Genomic DNA, 20,739 nt, shown 5'->3' with positions numbered 1-20,739 from the left:
AGGAGGGGCCTTCTTGTGGGTAATGGCATCTGGCTCTTCTCTTACAATGGGTGCATTCTTTGAGTGAAGGGCGGCTTGGTCTTCGTTGTATAGAGCTTTTACGTGGGCGACCCAGGTAGAGGCTTCGAGGGAGTTTTCTCTGTGATTTGTACCTCGTCCGAGATTGCTTTGGTAAAAGAATGCAAGCCTTGTCTGTGGAATCATAAATAAGGCCCCTGTTAACAAATGCAGGTGGGTATCGACCTTGTGTGGACACAATGTGGGCCAGTGGGTAAGGTTTCCCGATGTCCGGCATGAGGGCCACGTGATCACTTCATGTTCTGTGTATGCTGTGTCCTGATTGGCTGTGTGTTCCTAACTTCATGTGGCATTTCACTTTATGGTGTTTTGAGAAGACACGCACCCCTCTGGCCAGGTGTGCTTTATTGAGGCCAATTTCCCAGACCATTGTGGTGTCACTGCGCTTATCTGGGGGATTGACCTGAATTTTCTGTTTGTGCGTTTGTCTGCCAGCTTCGTGCCACTCCAACTGTGACCTGTCAATCAGTAACCCCAGGCCTAGGTTGCAGAGCCTGCCCAACCATGTATTTCTGAGTTGGGGTTGATGGAGAGTTAATGATGGGCGAATTTGATAAAAGTGACACGATTTTGTTGTTATGCATTAATTTGTGAACAGATGCATTGCTCCAATTATATGCAAATACATACAGAAGAATGGAAGCGCAATTGGTGATTGTTTATTTTCAAAATAAAATGCATCTCAAGTCACGTCAGTTTGAAAAAAAACTGATGAAGGTTATGGGCAATTTTCTAATGACAATGCCTCACTTCATAAAAGGTTTTTGATGCATGCTAGACCTATGATGTTGAATTGCTGCAGATGTACGATTTTCAAGAATTCACACGAGGATACAGAAGAAGGCCTGCAAACCATATTTCTAGGAAAGGTCAGTCAGTCCCATTTCCGCATGAGCAAATTATAAATGTTAATGCAAAAATCTACAGAGCAACAGCAAATTCACTTGTGAAAACTGTTTTCTCCAGGGGAACTATCTTCCCATATGGAGAATCTCATTTGCCTATACTCTTATGTATTTTTTTTTAAGAACCTGGGGTAATACTTTCCCTAACGGAAACACCGTATATCTGGTTTTTGAAAAGAGCCTTGCTAAAATTCTAGCCCTGACAAATTTCAGGAGATATATGTCAGCTCTGATAATACCCTATAGTGTAGATCTGAAAATACCCTATAGAATGTAATATTAGAACTGCAGTATAAGGCAATGTTGCCATAATTTCCCACCTCACTGCATGTTACCAAATGGGACACGTCAATATTTATACAGTACAGGTAGATTTCTAAGGATCCTCTCCCTCTGATAAGTAGCTATTTTATAATATTCCACACTCCTGTTGAATACAAAGTCATTATAACAATTTTTTTTGCCACATCATCTAATGTAATTAGTTGAATGCACATTTACACATAATATAGTTTTATGATTAAAAAATGGCACAAAATGTTGAATAATCTTGGCAGCACTAGACAAACTAACATCAAATAAGTTGTCCTCACAATGCATGCTCAGTGAAGAAAATCTGATGTTATTTTAAGATAATAGTAATGCTCAGCAGTATACTAACATGCACTGGTTGATAAGTGATATTTCTTGTACAGGGTCAATGTAGAGAAATGTAGCTGGATCATCCCATGAGGCTCAGATAGGCTACTTCTGTTGTGTTACCTAAAACCACTGAATCATATACTTATACAGTGGGCCTATTAATGGCAGAGCAAATTTAGCATCAGCTAAAGTGACAGACGATGAAATATTGTTTCATCATATATTAGTATTTTAAATCACAATAAGTTAATGCCTTAAATATGTTTTATCCTACAGGTGATGGAAACAGAGGAAAAGGGAGACATGAAAGTGATTTACAGTATGGTGAAAGAACAGATCAGTGCACAATGTCATCAGTAGAAGTGACTGCTCCTCAGTGTATGGTAATGGAGCTACAGTCTTGGAGTCAGCTACAGTCAGACTTCAGTCAGGAACTTAAAGAAGAGCAAACCACTCAGTGTGAAAGTTTTTTGAGGAATAAATTACATTTGGATTTGCATGGTGTTTCCAACATAGAGCTTACAGATGCATATAAAGAGAACAAGAGTAAAATGCGAGATCCACCGCTCCTTACATGCCAAAAAAACTCAACAAAAAACTGGAGTCTATGTCAGTTTCCAGAAGGTGAGAAAAGCTTCAGGCAGAACTTGGGACTTTCTAAACCCTTTCAAACATTTAAGGAAGAAAGACCATATCAGTGTACTATATGCAGAAAAAGATTCATTCGAAAAAGTTATCTCATTACCCATATGAGAACTCATACAGGCGAGAGACCTTTTCAGTGTACTCAGTGTGAAAAATGCTTTAGCTTGAAAAAATATCTTGTGAGACATCGGAGAACTCATTCAGGAGAAAGACCCTATCAATGTTTTGAATGTGATAAAAGCTTTAATTTGAATGCACTGCTTATAACTCATCAGAGAATACACACAGGAGAGAGGCCTTATCAGTGTACTGAATGTTTGAAAAGCTTCTGCCAAAAGGGACATCTGAGTAGACACCGAAAAAAACATACTGGAGAGAGGCCCTATAAGTGTACTGAATGTGAGAAAAGCTTCTTCCGGAAGGAACACTTTACTAGGCATCAGAAAATACATACCGGAGATACAATTAGAAGCAATCCAAATTTTGAGTAAAGAGACTGAAGAAATAACACTGTTCTTAGGTGAAACAGGACTAATACACATCAACTCACAAGTTCATATGGACCCAAAAGTGTGACATCATGCGAAGACTAGAAATAAGCTATCATCACAAAGCAAGCTCAGTGAAGAACAGCTGATATTAATTTAAGATGATAATACTGGTTAGCAGTAAAGTAACATGGACTGTTTAAAGGGCAACATTCATTTGTCTTGTGGCATATATACAACTATTACACATTAGAAGTAAGAAATAAAATCTTTAACATATTTGATCTGGTGAGCTGTAATTGTATGGTAAAAGAAAAACATTGCTAAGCGAGGCAAAAAAAAGTCTTCATATCTTATGGACTGGTATTCAGATGTGGGACAAAAACAGAGAACCTTTACTGATAATCTGAAATGTAACACATTTTATAAATAAACTCCACATAAAAGGAACATGATATAAACATCAAACAAAATTAGTCTATGCCACGGTGCAGGAGTCAAGAAGACTGTTGGATACTGATATTGAATTCTTTTGATATGCCCAGTGCAAAAATGAGGTTCTTCGCATGAATATAGCATATTTCCTTAGGCTAAATCTAACCTATCCATCAAGACGATCTTGTTAGTTGTTAAAATAGTTTTTCCTCTTGAAATGTTTGACCACTGTACTGCAGTCAGAAGTAATGTGAGCAAAACTTCCCCAGCTGGAGGGGTGCATTCTTGTGATACAGGAGAGTGGACCACTTACATTTATATAAACCAAAAAAAGGGGACCTTTTTGTGAAAATTAGCATTGATGATTAATCAATATGCAAAAAGTCAAGGAACAAACCAGTTGAACATCATTGTATTATTCCAAACTTCAATTGCATGAAAATATTTTTGATTTAGTGTACTTCAATAGAGACAATGTACACATAAATAATCAATCAAACCTGTTTTCATAAAACAATATACAGTCAGTACAGTCAGTCAGTCATAATCAAAAGTGAAGGAACTACATAGGGTTTCAATTGTTTATGGAATGCAGGGGCATATTAGCAAGAACCTCGTTAAAATTATTGCCGTTTTAGCGGCAGGAAACTGCAGCTAAAACAGAGATAATGGGCTTGCTAATATGCGTTAAAGAATTCCAATAGAAGCCCATGTTAGATGTGCAGGACAGCTAACCTGGGCTTCTATTGGAATTCTATAATGGATATTAGCAAGCCCATTGTCGCCGTTTTAGCTGCAATTTCCTGCCGCTAAAACAGCAATAATTTTAACGAGGTTCTTGCTTCTATGCCCCGCAGTTCCAGTTCCACCATTATTCAAAAAGGGAGATAGTGTCTCTTAGTGGCTAGTTACCTATGTAACAATTATAGGGATATGCACGGGATCCTGGCTGTGTGTTTCTAGCTAGTATCAGATATATCCTGTGGTTTAGCCCCATTGGAATTATTTGTGCCTACTACCCCTGCTTGATATTGTCGACATGTTTGACCCCTAGCAATCTTAAGGTCACCTTAGGCCTCGGAACTGATGTGCCTTACTTCTGAATATCTGCACATTTGTCTTTGTTTTTTGAGGAAATATGGCTTACAAGTACATCATCTCTGGCCATCAAATGGAATCTTAACTAGTAGTTGTCTTGTGAATATAGAGTCTTCTTGGAATAAATCTGCGTCTTAGTTTCGTCTTGAGCGTTAGCTCAATATATTTGTGAGAATTAAATCAAGCACAGTTAACTAGTGTGGGGTTTCCAGCATACAAAGGTGGAATTAAATTGCAACATTAGTTAGCCACTGGATGAGCCTTAGCACATAAGAGCAGAAAATTGGCCTGAAACTAAATGCTGGAGTTTATTTCCAAGGAATGTTTAAGAATGTTTGCAGTGAGTTTCCACCTAAACTAGAGAAGTACAAGGTTGTTCATTGATGTAGTGTTTAGGTTTAGCCATTAGAATGCAAATGACAAAGTGGCTGACTAAGGGATTAGAGTGTAGCAATGGTTACTTTGAGACTAATATAGCAAAATCAGCAACACCTTTACTTCAAGTGGAGGAGGTAGGAGAGCTGGTACCATGGGCTACCAAGATAATGGTGAAAGTAACTGTCCTGATTGGATGGACAATCAAGCAAGACATTGAAGTGACCCTCCCAAGAGAGTGCATGTGTTGTATCCAAAACTCAGATGGGAAAATCAGCCAGAGGTTCCAAAAGGACAGAGCCAAGGGTTGTTGACATATCAAAGCCCAAATCACTGTGGAATTGCTACCAGACCTAAGGATTCCACTCTCGCCTTTAATATAGGACCAGAGACAGTGGAAGGAGGTGAGAGAGAGAGAGACATTAAGAAAGGAAAGGTAGAGAGGAAAAATAAGGGTGAAAGAGAGTAGTATATAATATACAGTGGTGGAAAGAGAGGAAATTCGACAGAAGGGGAGAGTAAGGAGTAGGGAGGATTGGTAGTGGTTTATGTTAGGAGAATGTGAAAACTGACAATTAAGACAGATGAAAGAAGAACAAGTTACATACCCGTCAGTACACACTCATTTTGGTGGATACTCCTATCTAACCATAGATTAATGACCACAGAATGTTTCCCAGGCACCTGACTGGATCGAGAGATTATGCATTGCACTGATCCTGTATGCCTCTAGATGGCGTTGTGCAACTCTGCATTGGTTCCACACTGCTCAAAAGTGAGAGAGCAGAGCTGTGTATAAGTGTGTTGATATCAGTTTCTTGTTTTTTCTTTTACAGCGCTCTGAGACCCAGAGCGTGAGCAATTGTTGGATTCAGTGTGTTGAATACTAACTTGACAACTTTTTAGGTGTTAAAAAAGGCCATTCCACTGAAAGAGGAGTTAAAAGGACAGTGTGGAATCTGCAGTTAGAGTATCCAGCAGAAAGAGGTAGGTATCCTGTTCTTCTGATGGATACTGCTAACCAGCAGATTCCTGAACTTCGAGTAAATACCAAAACCATACTTCCTCAAGTCTGAGGGTCTGAGGAGAGGACTTGGATGTAAAAAGTCTTGCATAACTGAGCGGGCAAAGTGACCCTCCGAACCGGACCTTGCTGTCAAGGCAGTAGTGCTAATGAACGTATGCAACGACCCCCATATTGCAGTATGGCACCAGTATGGTGGTGGCAGCCTTTGCCCTGGTAGAGTGGGCTATCAGACATCCTGGGGGCTGCTTCTTGCCAAATGCTTAGAAGATCTTAATGCAGAGGACTATCCACCTTGACACTGTTCTCTTCTGCACAAACTTCCCTTTCTGTGCTCCAGACAACCCCATAATAAACGCTGACCATCCAATGGATGATCCTTGGTAAGATATTTGTTAAAGCTTAAAGGTCTGTTGGAGTCCAACCATCAGAGCATCCTCCTCTTTTGAGAACAGTGATTGATTGCCCAACATGGAAGGGAGCCATGACTTTATGTGAAGGTCGCCTGAGTCAGCACCAATTTGTCTAAGAAAATGGTGTTGTAGGGCATTTGCAGTGAGAGTGCCTGTAGTGCCTTACATGCCAAACTGAAATATTCATAATGAGGAAGACCGTCTTCAAGGTCAGAAAGTGAAGCGAGCACCTATACATCAGCTTCAAGGGTATCCGCACATAAGGAATATCAAGACCAAATTAAGATCCCATTGTGGCATCACACATGGCGTGGGAAGAAACATGTGTCCAACCTTTAATAAGTCTCATCACAACATGTGGTTTGAACAAGAATGTTTGGTCGACAAAAGTAGAGAGGCCGAATGGGCTGACAAATCACCTTTCTTGGTACTCACTGCATATCAACGAAAGGACATTCAACAGCTTTTCCTGTAAGCTGTCTGTATTCTGTGCAAAACACCAATTCACTAATTTGTCCCAGGGACTTGCATAAATGGATTTCACAGAACGGTGCATAGCAGCGAGGGTGATATTCACCACCTCTGTTAGCATATGAACGCACCTCATTGCTGCCGCGTAGCTTCTACACATGGAAGCGTAAGTTGCATAGATTAGGGTGGAGAATCTTGCCCTGCTGTTGAGACATGAGGCCCTCCTGAAGTGGCAGCCTGATCGGAGGACAGATGCTCATGGCCACACTCGCCTAATCCTATCCGGGGCCACCTAGATGACTTGGGCCTAGTCGTTCTTGATCATTTTCAGAACTCTGAGCAGCAGATGAAGTGACTGAAATAATTACAAGAGTCTCTTGTTCCAATCAAACTGGAAAGCATCTTAACAAGTATTTGTGTGGAAACTAACATGCAAAATTGTTCACACTGTGCATTCTTGAATGTGACAAAAAAATCTAGCCAAGGTTTTCCCTACTGGTGATATATACCCTGCAACACCTCAGGATGTATGCACTACTCGCAATCCTTAAAACCACTATTGCTCAGTTCACCCACTCTAGCATTCAGGGACCCTGCCAGGTGGTTGGCAACCAGAAAGATGTTTTGGAACTCCAGCCGCCACCAGAGGCGCAAAGCTTCATGGCTCAGGACCAAGATCCTATTCCACTCTACCTGTTACAGTAGCAACTGGCAGTGGTATTGTCTGTGAGACCCTGTACCAGCCTCCTCTTGATGAACAACGGGAATGCCTTCAATGTCAGATGAATGGCCCGCAGCTCCATATACTTATGTGGAACTGACCTTCCACTGGAGACTGCAATCCCCCATCTCTCTCAATGATCCCTGCAACCCAGTAGTGATGCGTCCATCACCACTGTGAGCTCCAGGTGGGTAAAGGAGAGTGGCCTGCTCCTGACTCACCTTGAACTGCAGGTAATTCCTGTGAGATTGCAGGCTAGGGGTATGAAATATGCATCCTGCAATTGCAAGGACACATCCAGTATCCCGGTTCCAGAGCAGAGAGGTTCTGGACCGATGTGAATATTTTGAATCTGTCATTCCGTAGGAAGTTATTGAGGGGACGGAGGTTCAAGATGGACCTGAGGTCCACATCATTTTTCAGGACGAGGAAATAGCAAGAGTAACAACCCCCACCTTTCTCCAATTCCCGGCCCCTCTCTGTGGAGACTTTTGTGAGCCACAGGTGTACCTCCTCCAGCAGGAAGACAGATGGTCTTGTGAAATCCGTTCTGGTGTGGGATGGACATTGCGTGGGAAGGAAAGAAAAAGTTTCAACCATTTTGAATAATTTGCATGACCCTTATGTGGGATGTGATGGATCGCTAACCTGGAAGCAAGTGCCAGATCCTGCCTACCTCTGGGTGGGTGTGTGTTGCCAACGGCCATTTAAAAATGGTTGGTTGGCCACTGTAGCAAGGTAGCAGGAGATGGAAGAATGCCACCATAGCTGGCCCACACATTGCCTGCTAGATCCGCCTCCACGGTCCCAAAAGACCTGCACTGTCTGTTGCATCACTAGTTGGAAAGGCTGCCTTTGCGTAAATGCCAGCCCTCTGGATGAGCCCTGGATGAGAAACTGATGTAGGAATTGTTGGGGGAAGAATATGGTTTCAATGAGCTAGCCATCAGAGTATCAGTGAGTATATTATTAAATGGACGTAAGGGCTTATATGTTGCTGGTCAGTACTACAGAATTTGTTCAAAACATTTTTATTAGTGTCAACACTGGGCAAGTGTGACTCAAGCACCTCGGCTGCCCTCTGAACCACCACTGTGAAATAGGCGCTCTCTTCCATTGGTAGCCCATGTAGCAAGTCAAACTCAGTCTCAGGAGTAGAATCAAGCCCACTGGTGTTCTGTAAACTAAGGTCGAAGCTATCATCAGTGTAATGAGGAGGCGCAAGCTATCCCACTCACAATCATCATTAATATCCAGGGGTGCACCCTGCTCCAGCAGAGTGTTAGACTAGGAACCAAATAAATAACGAAGGCCTCTTCTGATATCTGCAACAAGGTAGAGGCACAGGGTTAGAGTCGGGCTGTATGACAACCAGTTGCGCTTTTATAATTTCAAGCTCGGGCTGACATTGGTTCAGGGTCTGACATGGACATCGCACAGGGTCATCCACTGGTGCTGAGGTGGCATGAACCAGTGTAGATTGCTGGGCCAGAATAGGAATCTGCACAGGAGACAGTACAAGGCTGGTAGCAGGTCCCATGAGAATGGATGGTGCCAGGAAGGAGCCTCCTGGCAGTAACGTGACTGGGGCCTCGTTGCTGTGTTAATCTCCTGGGGAGTCGATGACAACTTGAGGAACTCAGGGCTCGGTATCAGCTGAGAAACTGGCTCAGGGACCTTTCTCCTCAACAAAATGCTAGTTACAGCTTTATGTCTTCGTGCCTTCTCCTTGGAGTCAAGAGTGGCGGAATGGAGTTGAGTTCCCCCTTGCTTTTTTGTGCTTACGATTTAACGTAGACTTTATTTTTTATTGTTGATTTTAAAGACAAGTTAAGCAGCATCGCTACCATGCTTGGCAGCTTTATGTATAAAACCAACCAAAAAACAATGTGTGAATGATCAACACAGGGGGCTAGTAGCATTACATATCAGATCAAAGTCTCCAGTGTACGTCTTGAATGATAAAACTTTCCATGCATGAGACTAGTCTGCTCCAGATTGAGATTCAGCCATGGCTTGTTGCTGCAAGAATTAACACATGGACTCCCATATATCTTTGGGCTTGGATGAAGTTGGGAGTTCCTCTGCATATAATTCCATATTTTCTTTGCAGTATATCAAGAATTTAAGCCAGTGGCCAGCTTTTGGTGCTTCTACTCCTTCCCACTTTATAGCGACTTGATGTTTGGCCATCAGTAGCGCAATTCGTATGAATTTTCCCAGTGCCACTTTCACACGAGGAACATAACACAATAGGCATACCAGTGGTGTACATTGCAGTTCTGACCCAGACATTTCCCGTATTTGTTGTACTACCTGCATCCAGAATTGTGCCACCCTCTCACAATCCCAAGCAAGATGCATTAAATCAGCTTCCAATTGGCCACATCGCTTACAGCTACTAGAATCTCGCAAACCATATTTGTGTAAGCGAACGGGCGTGTGATATGTCTGATGTAATTATTTGAAATGTATGATTCAGAGGTTTCCATTTAGTGTAAGCTTGCTGGTAAGGTTGCCGACATGTTCCCATTCTGCTAGTGTCATGAAGAGGGGGTCAACCTATAATTCCATCTAGCAAGACTCTTATCTGGCCTAGTGGTCTTCTCTGCTCTTTTTGCCCTGTACAGTTTTGTGATTAACTTTTTCCATGTGGGTGTAGTCAATAGCAACTGTAGATATTGTAGAAGAGGATATGCAGCATAATGCAATTTCATTGCTAGTCTCAATCTATGGATAGTGAACTGAAAAAGTTGTGTAGGGTTAGTAATATACTGGAGATCCTCGGCGGCGAGAAAAGTGCCACCTGGATAAAGGTCCTGCATTGTAGTTATGCCTGCCTCTTTGAGTAGTCGCAATTTGACCCACTTCCTGTGTCACCGATAAAGCAGCGAGATGCATCAGGGCATTGCTGGGGCATATATAGGTAAGTTATTAGCGAGCTGGCCTATTGATTGCCACACTGCAATTGTGGTATCTAGCGTGTTTATTTCCGTTTTTGAAATACCTCGTCGCGTGTAAGTAAAAAGACTACATAGAGGGGTCGGGTAGGCGTCGCCCTCTTCAACTGCCAAATGTGGGGTGTAGGCATGGAGATGTAACCAAAAATATGCATACTGCTCTTGAGCACTCAGGTAATATATGTATGGGTCCGGCGTACTAAATCCCCCTCTATCATAGTCAAGTGTAAGGGTAGTCCAACCCACCTGAGCCTGTTTACCGGCCCAGATCAATCTGAGCAGAGATGTTCGAAACATAGTAAAAAAAAATGTTGTTCTTGTTATCGGGACATTAGTGAATAAATGTAGGAAATGCGGCAGTACCACCATTTTAATAATTGCAATGTGGTCCGCTAGGGACAACAGCAATGTTATCCATTTGTCGATTTGCTTGTCCAGTGTGACACATGGCCTCCCATAGTTCTCTCATATAACGACGTCCGGGTCTCAATTAACCCAAACCTCCAGTATTTGACCGGGTATGTTGTCCAAACTAGCGGGTAGTTCATAGTTGGAGGGGCGTGTTCGCCATCAGAGGCATATCCACTTACTTGTCCCAGTTAATACCGAGGCCCGATATTAGTCCAAATCTGATGTATTCTCGTAATACCTGTGCCAAATAATGAGTAGGTTCTCTGATGAAGAGCACCATGTCATCAGCATAAAGTGAGATAACGACCGGTCTATGATTAAAATTTAGAGGCGTTTCCCTGCGCGTTGGCGTATCACACATGCAGTTGCTGCGAAAAATGAATATAGGTCAACCCTGAGATCCTACAAAACTTTAATACAAACCACACAGGCCGCATATTATCAGAGCAAAATTATGGAAGCAGCTAACGCCCCCAGGGAAATTTTTAAAATCTTTCAATCCCTGGCAACTACACCCAGGACTATTAGTCCTATTCAGAATCCACAGAAACACTGCGATGAGTTAGCTATCTTTTTTGCATCTAAGGTGTCTAACATCTACTCCGGCTTTGCATCAGTGACAGACATCCCAGATAATTGGAAGAGAGAAAAAAAGGAGGACCTGGACATGGACTCTAATCCATCAGTAGATCTCAAAGCCTTTCCTTCATTGGATGTGGCTGAAGTGGATAGTCTCCTTAGTAAGCTTAAATCTGGCTCCCCGTTAGATGCTGCTCCCCCGGCAGTTCTTAAACAGGTATCAGGGACAGTATGCCCTGTGATAACGCAGGTCATTAACGCATCACTGGCCTCCGGTGTAGTGCCCCCCAAATGGAAGAAGGCCAAGGTCAGAGCTTTGCTTAAGAAACCTAGCTTAGACCCTGGAGATCTGGCCAACTACAGGCCTATTTCACTATTACCAACTATCAGCAAAATAGCTGAAAAATATGTGAATCGGGTCCTTTCTTCCTTCATTGAATCCACGGAAGGATTACACCCCACCCAGACCGGGTTTAGAGCAAAACAGGGAACGGAGACAGCCCTGGTAGCAGTAGTGGAGGCAGTCAGAGGTATAGTGGACGCAGGAGGCTGCGCTGCGGTGGTCCTGTTGGACCTCAGCGCAGCCTTCGATACAGTAAACCACTCTCTTCTGCTGCATCGGCTGCATCTTACAGGAGTCTCTGGATTGGCCATTAAATGGCTCCATTCTTTCTTATCCGACAGAAGTTTCTCTGTCTTTGAGGGAGAGGTGTCATCCAGCCAGCTGCAACTGAATCACGGCGTTCCCCAGGGCTCCTCCCTCAGCCCAACTCTGTTTAATATCTATATGAGACCTTTGGCTGAGGTGGTGCTTCCCTGGGGAATCCAACTTGTTACCTACGCCGATGACACGCAGCTGGTGGTTTCCTTGGTGAGGAACGATGTTTCAAACCCGGGGATCAACAATCTGACCCCATGTCTCACCAAGGTTCTGGAGTGGATGACTTCCTCCTTCTTAAAATTAAATGGGGCCAAAACAGACATCATGCTCCTAGGTTACAAGGCCCCAATTAACCTTGATCCTTGGTGGCCTCACTGCCTAGGACCTCCCCCAGCACCCAAGACTCATATAAAGAGCCTAGGGATCTGGCTAGACTCCTCTTTAGGATTTCAATACCAAGCAAAAAAGGTAGCCGGAACCTGCTATGGGCTGCTGAGAGTCTTGAAAAAAGTGCTAGACCTTCTGCCATTTGAAGCCAGAAGATTGCTAGTCCAGTCATTGATTATGTCACGGCTGGATTATGCAAATGCTGTCTACATGGGGGCCCCGGTCGGCACCATAAAAATTCTGCAATCGGTACAAAATTGTGCTGCCCGATTACTCATGAAAGTCCCGAAAAGATGTTCAGCAAAAGCCGCACTTCAATCTTTGCACTGGCTATCCATCAAGGGAAGGATAACTTTTAAGACCATGTGCATGGCGCATAAATCCATCCATGGGGCTGGCCCGCCTATCCTGGATCCCCTTTTTCGTCGCCACCAATCAGTGAGATCTCTGAGATCTAACCAGCGGAATTTGCTGGTAGTTCCCAGGATGAAGCTGGCCCGGATGGGTGGCCGTCGACTCTCGGTGCATGCAGCTAAAGAATGGAACGCACTCCCAGATGCCATTAGGCATGAGTCAAACCACCTTGCCTTCAGGAAGCGCTTAAAGACGCACCTTTTCCAATAGTGTCTTTACTTTCCTTTGTCTTACAGCGCTGGGATGCTCAAGAGTAGCCATGCGCTATAAAAGAAAGTATTCATTCATTCATTCAGAGGCTCAATTGCAACAGCGAACAGCAACGGTGATCGGGGCATTCATGACAAGTGCCGCGTTTGATAGAGAAAGGTTCAGATGTTAGACCTCCCACCTGGACCCACGCCGAGGGGTCTGTATACAGTATTCTCACCCAGCCCAAGAAAATTGGTGGAAACCCCATTCGCTGTAGGATGCAGAACATATAGCCCCACTCAATGGAATCGAACGCTTTAGCCGCGCCCAGCATCACAGCCGCAGCATGTAGCTGTGGGTTGAGGACATGCAGCATAGCAAAGATGGTCCTCACATTGAGAGATGTGGATCACTGTGGGATGAAGCCAGATTGGTCTTGCAGGATCAAACAACACATCAATGGCTGGAGCTTAGTGGCCAGTATTTTTGCTAGTATTTAGCGTCTATGTTGATCAGCGTGAGAGGCCAATATTAGTCGTATGTGTCAGGAGGTGTGTCCTTTTTTAGAAGGGTGATGATTAAAGCCTGACAAAGGGACGGAGGGAGAACCCCAATTTCATGCGCCCCACATAAACCTCTAGTAGGTACGGTGTGATGAGATCTGCGTATTCTTTGTAAAATTCTACGGTGAGTCCATCTGGCCGGGGCGCCTTTGCGCTTGGTAGGGCACAGACCGCTGCTTTTATGTCTTCCTCAGCTATCAGTTGATTTAGATAATCCCGATGGCCATCAGCTAACCACGCACAGGCAATGTCCTCAAAATATTCTCCCACCGCAGAATCTGGCCCGTCCCCTGTGAGGTATACATTTTAGCATAATATTTCCGAAATGGTCCTACTATATCCAAAGGATTGTAATACTTCACACCCTTAGGATCGGTTATTTTATCTATGCGAGCATTTTGAGTTTCTCAGCTAGATTGCGGCCCCGTCTCCCACATTTCATTGCGACATGCCGGCATGAAATGTACTGAATTTCCGATTCTGCTAGCGTGTCATATTCCAGGACCAGCAAAACGCACAAGATAATGGATGGAGTGTTGCACAATGGCAAAACATTCACCCCCAGTCACAGATCTGGGTTTAATCCATTGTTATTTTGCTCACCAAGCCACCCCTGTTCAGACATGGCCATATGCAAATCAGCCTTGACCTCATGGGAACAGTCCAGCCCGATCTGCCAAGCCATGTCTTCCCTGGACCGGAATCAAGCATCCTAGGACCGGTTTCTGGCTATCAGCCGTCTTCAGCCAGGATAGCTTGATTTCAGTGGCGTGGTGAGCACGGGACCCACGTCTGGGCATACCCTTCCCACATAGGGTGAATAGCAAAACACACAAGATGATGGACGGAGTGTTGCACAATGTCAAAACATTCACCCCCAGTCACAGATCTGGGTTTAAATCATCGTTATTTTGCTCACCAAGCCACCCCAGTTCAGATATGCCCATATGCAAATCAGCCTTGACCCTGTGCCTCATGGGAACAGTCCAGCCCGATCTGCCATTCCAGGACCAGCTCATGTATTCGTGCCAGTGTATCAGGGGATGCGCGAACAGTGTAGGCCCTCTCTAACTCCTGAAGGGTAGTCTCTACCTTAGTGAGTTGAGCTCTAAGGTCTTTTAGGATGCGGCTGTAGTGTTGATGCAGACCCCCGGATCGTTACTTTAAATGCCTCCCATAATGTTGCTGCACTGTCCACCGAGCCTTTGTTGACCTCAAAGTAGTGTACTATGGCTTTGCGAATGGTGTAATTGTAAGTGGGATCTAGTAGGGCCAACGCTCAAAATCGCCATGTAGATGGCCGGTGAATCATAGTTGGAATGTTAAGAACCAGCTGCACCAGGTTGTGATCGGAGAGTGTGCATGGAAGTGTGGTGACACCAGTTACCTAATCAGTGGCATCCTCACTCAGGAGCCAGTAATCTAACCTAGACCAACTGTTATGTGCAGGTGTGGTGTATGTTCCTCAGACCCCCCAGGATATAGCGGCATGGATTAGCAAATTTAGCGGCACAAAAATGGAAATTTAGAGGCACAAATATGGAAATTTAGCTGCAATGTTGCGGCATTTTATTGGTCATTTTTCCTACAACAAACACAGATATCTTTGTTTTTTTAGTTAATTAACAACATGAAGCTATATATATATTTGGTTTATTTACAATGTAGACACTTAGTTTTGCTTCAAGGCTACATATAGGATATAAACATGTTAATTAATAAATGCCCCAAAAGCAATGCCCCCCAGGGCCCGCTGCACACTGGGCAGTGAATCTAGATATATTGGGAAAAGTGAATGCTAGTTTATTGATCACTGAAGAAATCTGAGCAGTGAATTGTTTGGATGGTGCTCTACCTAAGTTTTAGGGCGCATCTTAAGTTTGGTGAACTTTTTGGTGAAATTGTATGGATGCATCCAGGGTGATCAAATTTCCTAAGTCTAAATTGAGTTGTTTTGCTAATTTATGCTTGCCACCTAGTTATAAGAGTATTTAAGCCATATACAGATTTTTTTGCAAAACTCTATTCACATACGTATACAACTATCCACTGTCATTTCTTAAGTAACAATCTCCTTTACCACCAATATCGTCTCCTTGGAGGAGAGTGGCAACTTTGGTTGAAAAAGATTTGCTTTGCATGCAGCATCTCTAAGAGGGTACCAATAGGTTATCAATTGTTCTGATATAGACATTAAGCCTTCATCTTCAGTATACACACATTTTGAAATGGCATCTGCACACATGCACACTACCATCGCTCATGTTTCCAGATACATTAGGAAGTGTTTGTACACTGAACAGTGAGCGCCAGCTGTGCACTAATAGTACTGTGAACGTCACCTGCGCGGACACATTCTGAAATATGCTAATAGTTATACACCAGTACAATGCCACCAGCGCGCACGCATACTGAAGTAAGCATATATGCCAGTATGGTAAGCACCATCTGTGCACACACATTCCGAAGTATACATCTATCCAAGTACATTCAACACCCACAGTGCACACATTCTTAATGCTTCATGCTTATATTCCAGTACAGTGATTACCCGCTGTGCACACACATTTCAAAGTGTGCACGGACACTCTAATACATTGAGCACCACCTGTGTCACACATTACAAAGAATACACATACACCAATATAGTGAGCAGCATCGGTGTACATATATTCCAAAGTATGCACAAATGCCAATATAGTGAGCACTATGCACACACATTGCGACGTGCATACATGCAACACACATACATCTGTAACCATCCAAGTGAAAGTACACAACATTGTAGCAGCATTCCCTGCATGCCCATTCTTTTCATGTTTCACTTTTGCATTCTTATGTAAATGTTTAAAACATAACAGCATTATGACACAATAATACAGTATAATGGAACAGTACAACCTACCATACTATCCAGTAACCAGGGTGCCATACCTGGACGGCACAGCACACCATACTGTCTACCTCTACGAAGTCACAATGGGAATGTAGGAAATCAAGCAGTTTATAAAATTAAGTTTCTTTGAGAATCTACATCACTATGCTTGGAAGCAAGATGGAGATCAAGTAACACACTTTGCGTGTCTCTCCCTCCTAGCTCTAGCTGTTCTCCAGCCATGACAGACGAGAGGTAGTCAAAAAGGCAGCTAGGAATGCGAAGCTACTCAGGGTGGAGACCTCGCACATGTCTAAAACCGCAAGTTACCCAACAGAGCACACAGGAGATGGAGGTCCATGTCCTGCTTATCTCAGCCACAATTGTGCAGCCAGCACGACGTCTCTCAGGGTGGAACATGCCGCCCAAGAACGGACAGAAGATGTGGCACCTCCACAGCGTGCAGCCGGACAAAGCTGCCCGAAAATGGATTGCAAAAACAACAGTTTATGGACAGAATGCAGAACAATGTCATACATTCATTCCAGTACAGAGATCTGGGCCTAAATCCATGGTTTGTTTGCTCACCACACCACCCCAGTTCAGACATGGCCATATGCAAATCAGCCTTGACCCTGTGCCACATGGGAACAGTCCAGCCCGATATGCCAAGCCATGTCTTCCCTGGACCGGAATCAAGCATCCTAGGACCGGTTTCTGGCTATCAGCCGTCTTCAGCCAGGATAGCTTGACTCCAGTGGCGTGGAGAGCACGGGACTCACGTCTGATTATACCAGTCCCACTCGGGGTGACAAATGCAAAAACAGCAGTTGATGGACAGAATGCAGAACAATGTTATATATTCACCCCAGTACAGAGATCTGCGTGCAAATCCATTGTTTGTTTGTACTGGGGTGAATGTATGACATTGTTTTGCATTCTGTCCATCAACTGTTGTTTTTGCATTTGTCACCCCGAGTGGGACGGGTATGCTCAGACGTGAGTCCTGGCTGAGGACTTTGGGCAGCGCCCATCTCTGTTGATGAGTCCATTGTGCGTGTCTGGCGCTTACTCTCAAACGGAATCTTGGGTTGTTTGTGGACTGCCTTGCCCATGATCATAAAGAAGTATTGTCATAAATGGTGGTGCCCGCTTGTTTACTATTTGCCACCGCACAATGCCGTAACGCCGTTCACCAGTGCGGTCCTAACTCAGGTCAGCAGTCCTCGGACCGCAAATCAAGGACACAAGCGCTCCGAAGTGTATAGAACACCAATCTCACTCTCCACATAAGTAGGTGGCACCATTTGTAGATCAGTACAGGTATAGATGTCTCCAGCACGACCCCGCTGTGGCATGCGAGGCAATGGGGATACTAGGACAATGGGTCAATGGCACCACAACCAGAAGCAATGGCAGCGCTGCACCTCCAGCCCACGGAGCCAGCAACCAACGACAACAGTATAGGTCCCGCTGTGGTTTGTTCGCTCTGGTGATCGACCGCTATGTAGATCTGCTCTTACTATATGCAAAGAAGTGCCGAGTGGAGATATGCAGCATGAAGGTCCAGCGCAGCCCCAACTTGACCAGGGTGATGTAACTAGGGACCCCAACTGAGCTACAAAGCAAGGGATGGGGGACCCGGCAGGGCCACACACCGCCAATGCCGCCCCGCCTCGTTTGCCAGGGGAAAGCCAGGCGCTGCCCACTGCCCACCTCAGATCGTGCCCGCAACAAACAGCCCCGCAAGGATCACCCTGGTTGGAGGGAGCAGGAGAGGCCCAGAGGTCTGGCGGGGCCAGCCAATGCCCTCCGATGTACCCAGGCCCCGCAAGGCACAAGTACCATAGGAGGCCCAGGCCGCGTCACGCAGGTCGGCACAACCCAAACTCTGAGACCCGCTGCATTCACCTCGCTCAGGCCCCGCCTCGATCCTCTGCGGCAGCACCAGCAACCACCGCCGCCCCCTTGTTACCGCCCGGCGCAATCCGGAGCAGTCCACATGGCAGGCAACTGTGATAGGGCTCCAATGATGGGCTCTGAACACCTCCAGCAGCCGGCCACACAGAGAACTGCGCAACGTTTTGTTCCGCTCCACTTTGTATCACCTCACAGCGCTTGGGATCGGAGCTAACTCCCGCAGTCGGTAACAGATCAGTATGGCACCACTCTTGGGTCCAGCAGCACAGCGGCAATCGCTGTTCCACGTGCCAGGTACAGGTCACCAAGATGCAGCCCACAGCATGGCGGCCATTTTCGTCACGGTCACCGCCGCGCCTTTCCTTCTCCGATTATGTCAGGAGACTGTCGAGTTCAAGCACTCCGTCTACCGCCATGCACTCATTCGCAGATGCGACTGTCGGCACTTCAAATTTCAGCAAGCTAGGTGAGGGGAAAACAATGGTATTTTTCAGGATTACGGAGCCCGGCCTGCGGAGCTCCTTCAACAGGCAGCCATTCCGCAGCACGTCATAACCACGCCCCCCTGATTTAACTTAGACTTACTAGAAGACTTCGAGCCAGAAGTGGAATGGTCACTTGTGAATGTAGAGTAATACGTTTGGTAAAGGGCATAGGTGAACAGCTACAATAGAGAGGGAAAAATCATAAACTGCTGACCAACAAAAGAAATATGTTGTTTACTGCCGTAAAAATAAAAGATTAGCCTAAATCTGTGTCAAGAGAAAAACAGAGAGTACACAAGCGTGCTGTCATCACCGCAGAGAAAAAGGAAAAGGTACAGCTTGAAGGACGGAAATACACATGGCCAGGGTACCCATAATTATGCAGTACTAAAGGGAAATGGGTGTCAAAGTAGTAGAAGAAAATTTAATGAAAGTGACCTTCGGGGTACAATGGTACTAAGATGACAGTACTAAAATGTAGGTGAGTGAGATATATCAGTAGCGACTTGACGTAAGAAGAACATAGGTAGAACTCATTAAACATCTCATGGATGAACCGAGGGCAAGAAAGAAAATAAAAAAAGGTTAAAATAGTAATGGTAGGTAATGCTTCAACTAGGAATCACCAAATATGAATTGGGAGAAGCTACTACAAATTAAATATTAAGCACAGTACAAGTCAAACTGGTGACAAAAGGAACACCATAGGGAAAAAAGTTGTAACCCTTTCCTATGTGCCATAGAAGGACAAGAGTGATATTTAAAGTATTAATGGGGTCCCGGGTAGTGTCCTGTTTGTCATTATAATGCTGTCATGTGATGGTACTGCTGTGGATGCTAAAAAAGCATGTTAATCAGAAATCGAGAAAGAACTAGGGTGATGTTGTCTCCATACCAGGGTGATGTTGTCTCCATAACAGAGTGATGTTGAAGTGTGTAGGTATCAGAACGTGTAGTTAATTGCTAATGGAAAAACAGGAGAGACTAATGAAAGGAAGATAGATAGTCAGTGATGACAGTTGAGGGAAAAGAAGACAGACCAACACAGTAGAATATTAGTCCGCGCATATCCCAAGAAATTAAGGACTAAACACCAAAGTTAGCACTGCCTAACAGTAAAATACTAATGCAGTACAAAGAAAGGAGACTGCAGTAAACAGTATTGTAAACATCACTAAATTTGGTTTCCGACCCAACCACAGCACGGAAACTGCCCTCATCACTGCCACAGATGACATCTGCATGACTCTGGACAAAGGAGACATGGCAGTCCTTATCCTTCTGGACCTCCCCAGAGCATTCAACACAGTCTCCCAACCCATCCTCATCCAACACCTACATGACATCAGAATCCAAGGACAAGCACTCTAATGGATTTATTCCTTCATAACTGGAAGGACCCAGGCAGTCAGCCTGGCACCGTACACATTGAACACCCACAACCTCATCTGAGGATATCCTTAAAGATCCTCCCTGAGCCCGACCCTCTTCATCACATACATGATCCCTCTAGCCAGCATCATCTGCACTCACAATATTAACATCCTCTTCTACGCAGATGCCATGCAACATGTTCTATAACTCACTGCCAAATCGCCCAGTACCGGGATCATGTTCAATGCCGGCATGACTGAAATTGACCATTGGATGAAGGCCAACTGTCTAAAGCTGAACACCTACAAGACCAAAATAGTGATCTTCGCAAAGAGCACATCAGCATAGGATTCCACCTGGTGGCCAACAGAGCTAGGATCGACACCCTCGCCAAAAATCTCAAGATCATCATTGACAACAAACTCAATATGACCACCCAAGTCAATGGCATCACTGCCTAATGCTTACGTACCCTGAAGGTGCTGAGGAAGATTTTCAAATGGCTCCGAATTAGCACTCAGAAAATCAACACACATGTCCTGGTCTCATAGAAGCTGGACTATGAGAACACCCTCTATGGCGAGATAAAAAAACAGTTGAATTGATGGCGTGGCACACAGCTA

The 20,739-nt window shown here is 44.6% G+C and overlaps 1 protein-coding gene across 1 annotated transcript in view; it reads left to right on the top strand.

Annotated features, from left to right (window-relative positions):
• LOC147708587 (uncharacterized) overlaps window positions 1-3,216 on the top strand; it is a 148,133-nt gene extending 144,917 nt beyond the window's left edge. Inside the window, exon 9 of the mRNA XM_086927263.1 lies at window positions 1,902-3,216. Within this exon, the coding sequence (XP_086783389.1) occupies window positions 1,902-2,761 (860 nt within the window). The 3' untranslated portion in view covers window positions 2,762-3,216. The remainder of the gene's footprint in view (window positions 1-1,901) is intronic.
• Window positions 3,217-20,739: the final 17,523 nt, after the last annotated feature.

The sequence above is a fragment of the Lissotriton vulgaris genome, chromosome 6 (genome assembly GCF_964263255.1).
Source record: "Lissotriton vulgaris chromosome 6, aLisVul1.2, whole genome shotgun sequence".
NCBI classification, from domain to species: Eukaryota; Metazoa; Chordata; class Amphibia; order Caudata; family Salamandridae; genus Lissotriton; species Lissotriton vulgaris.
This window is presented reverse-complemented; position numbering and strand designations above follow the sequence as displayed.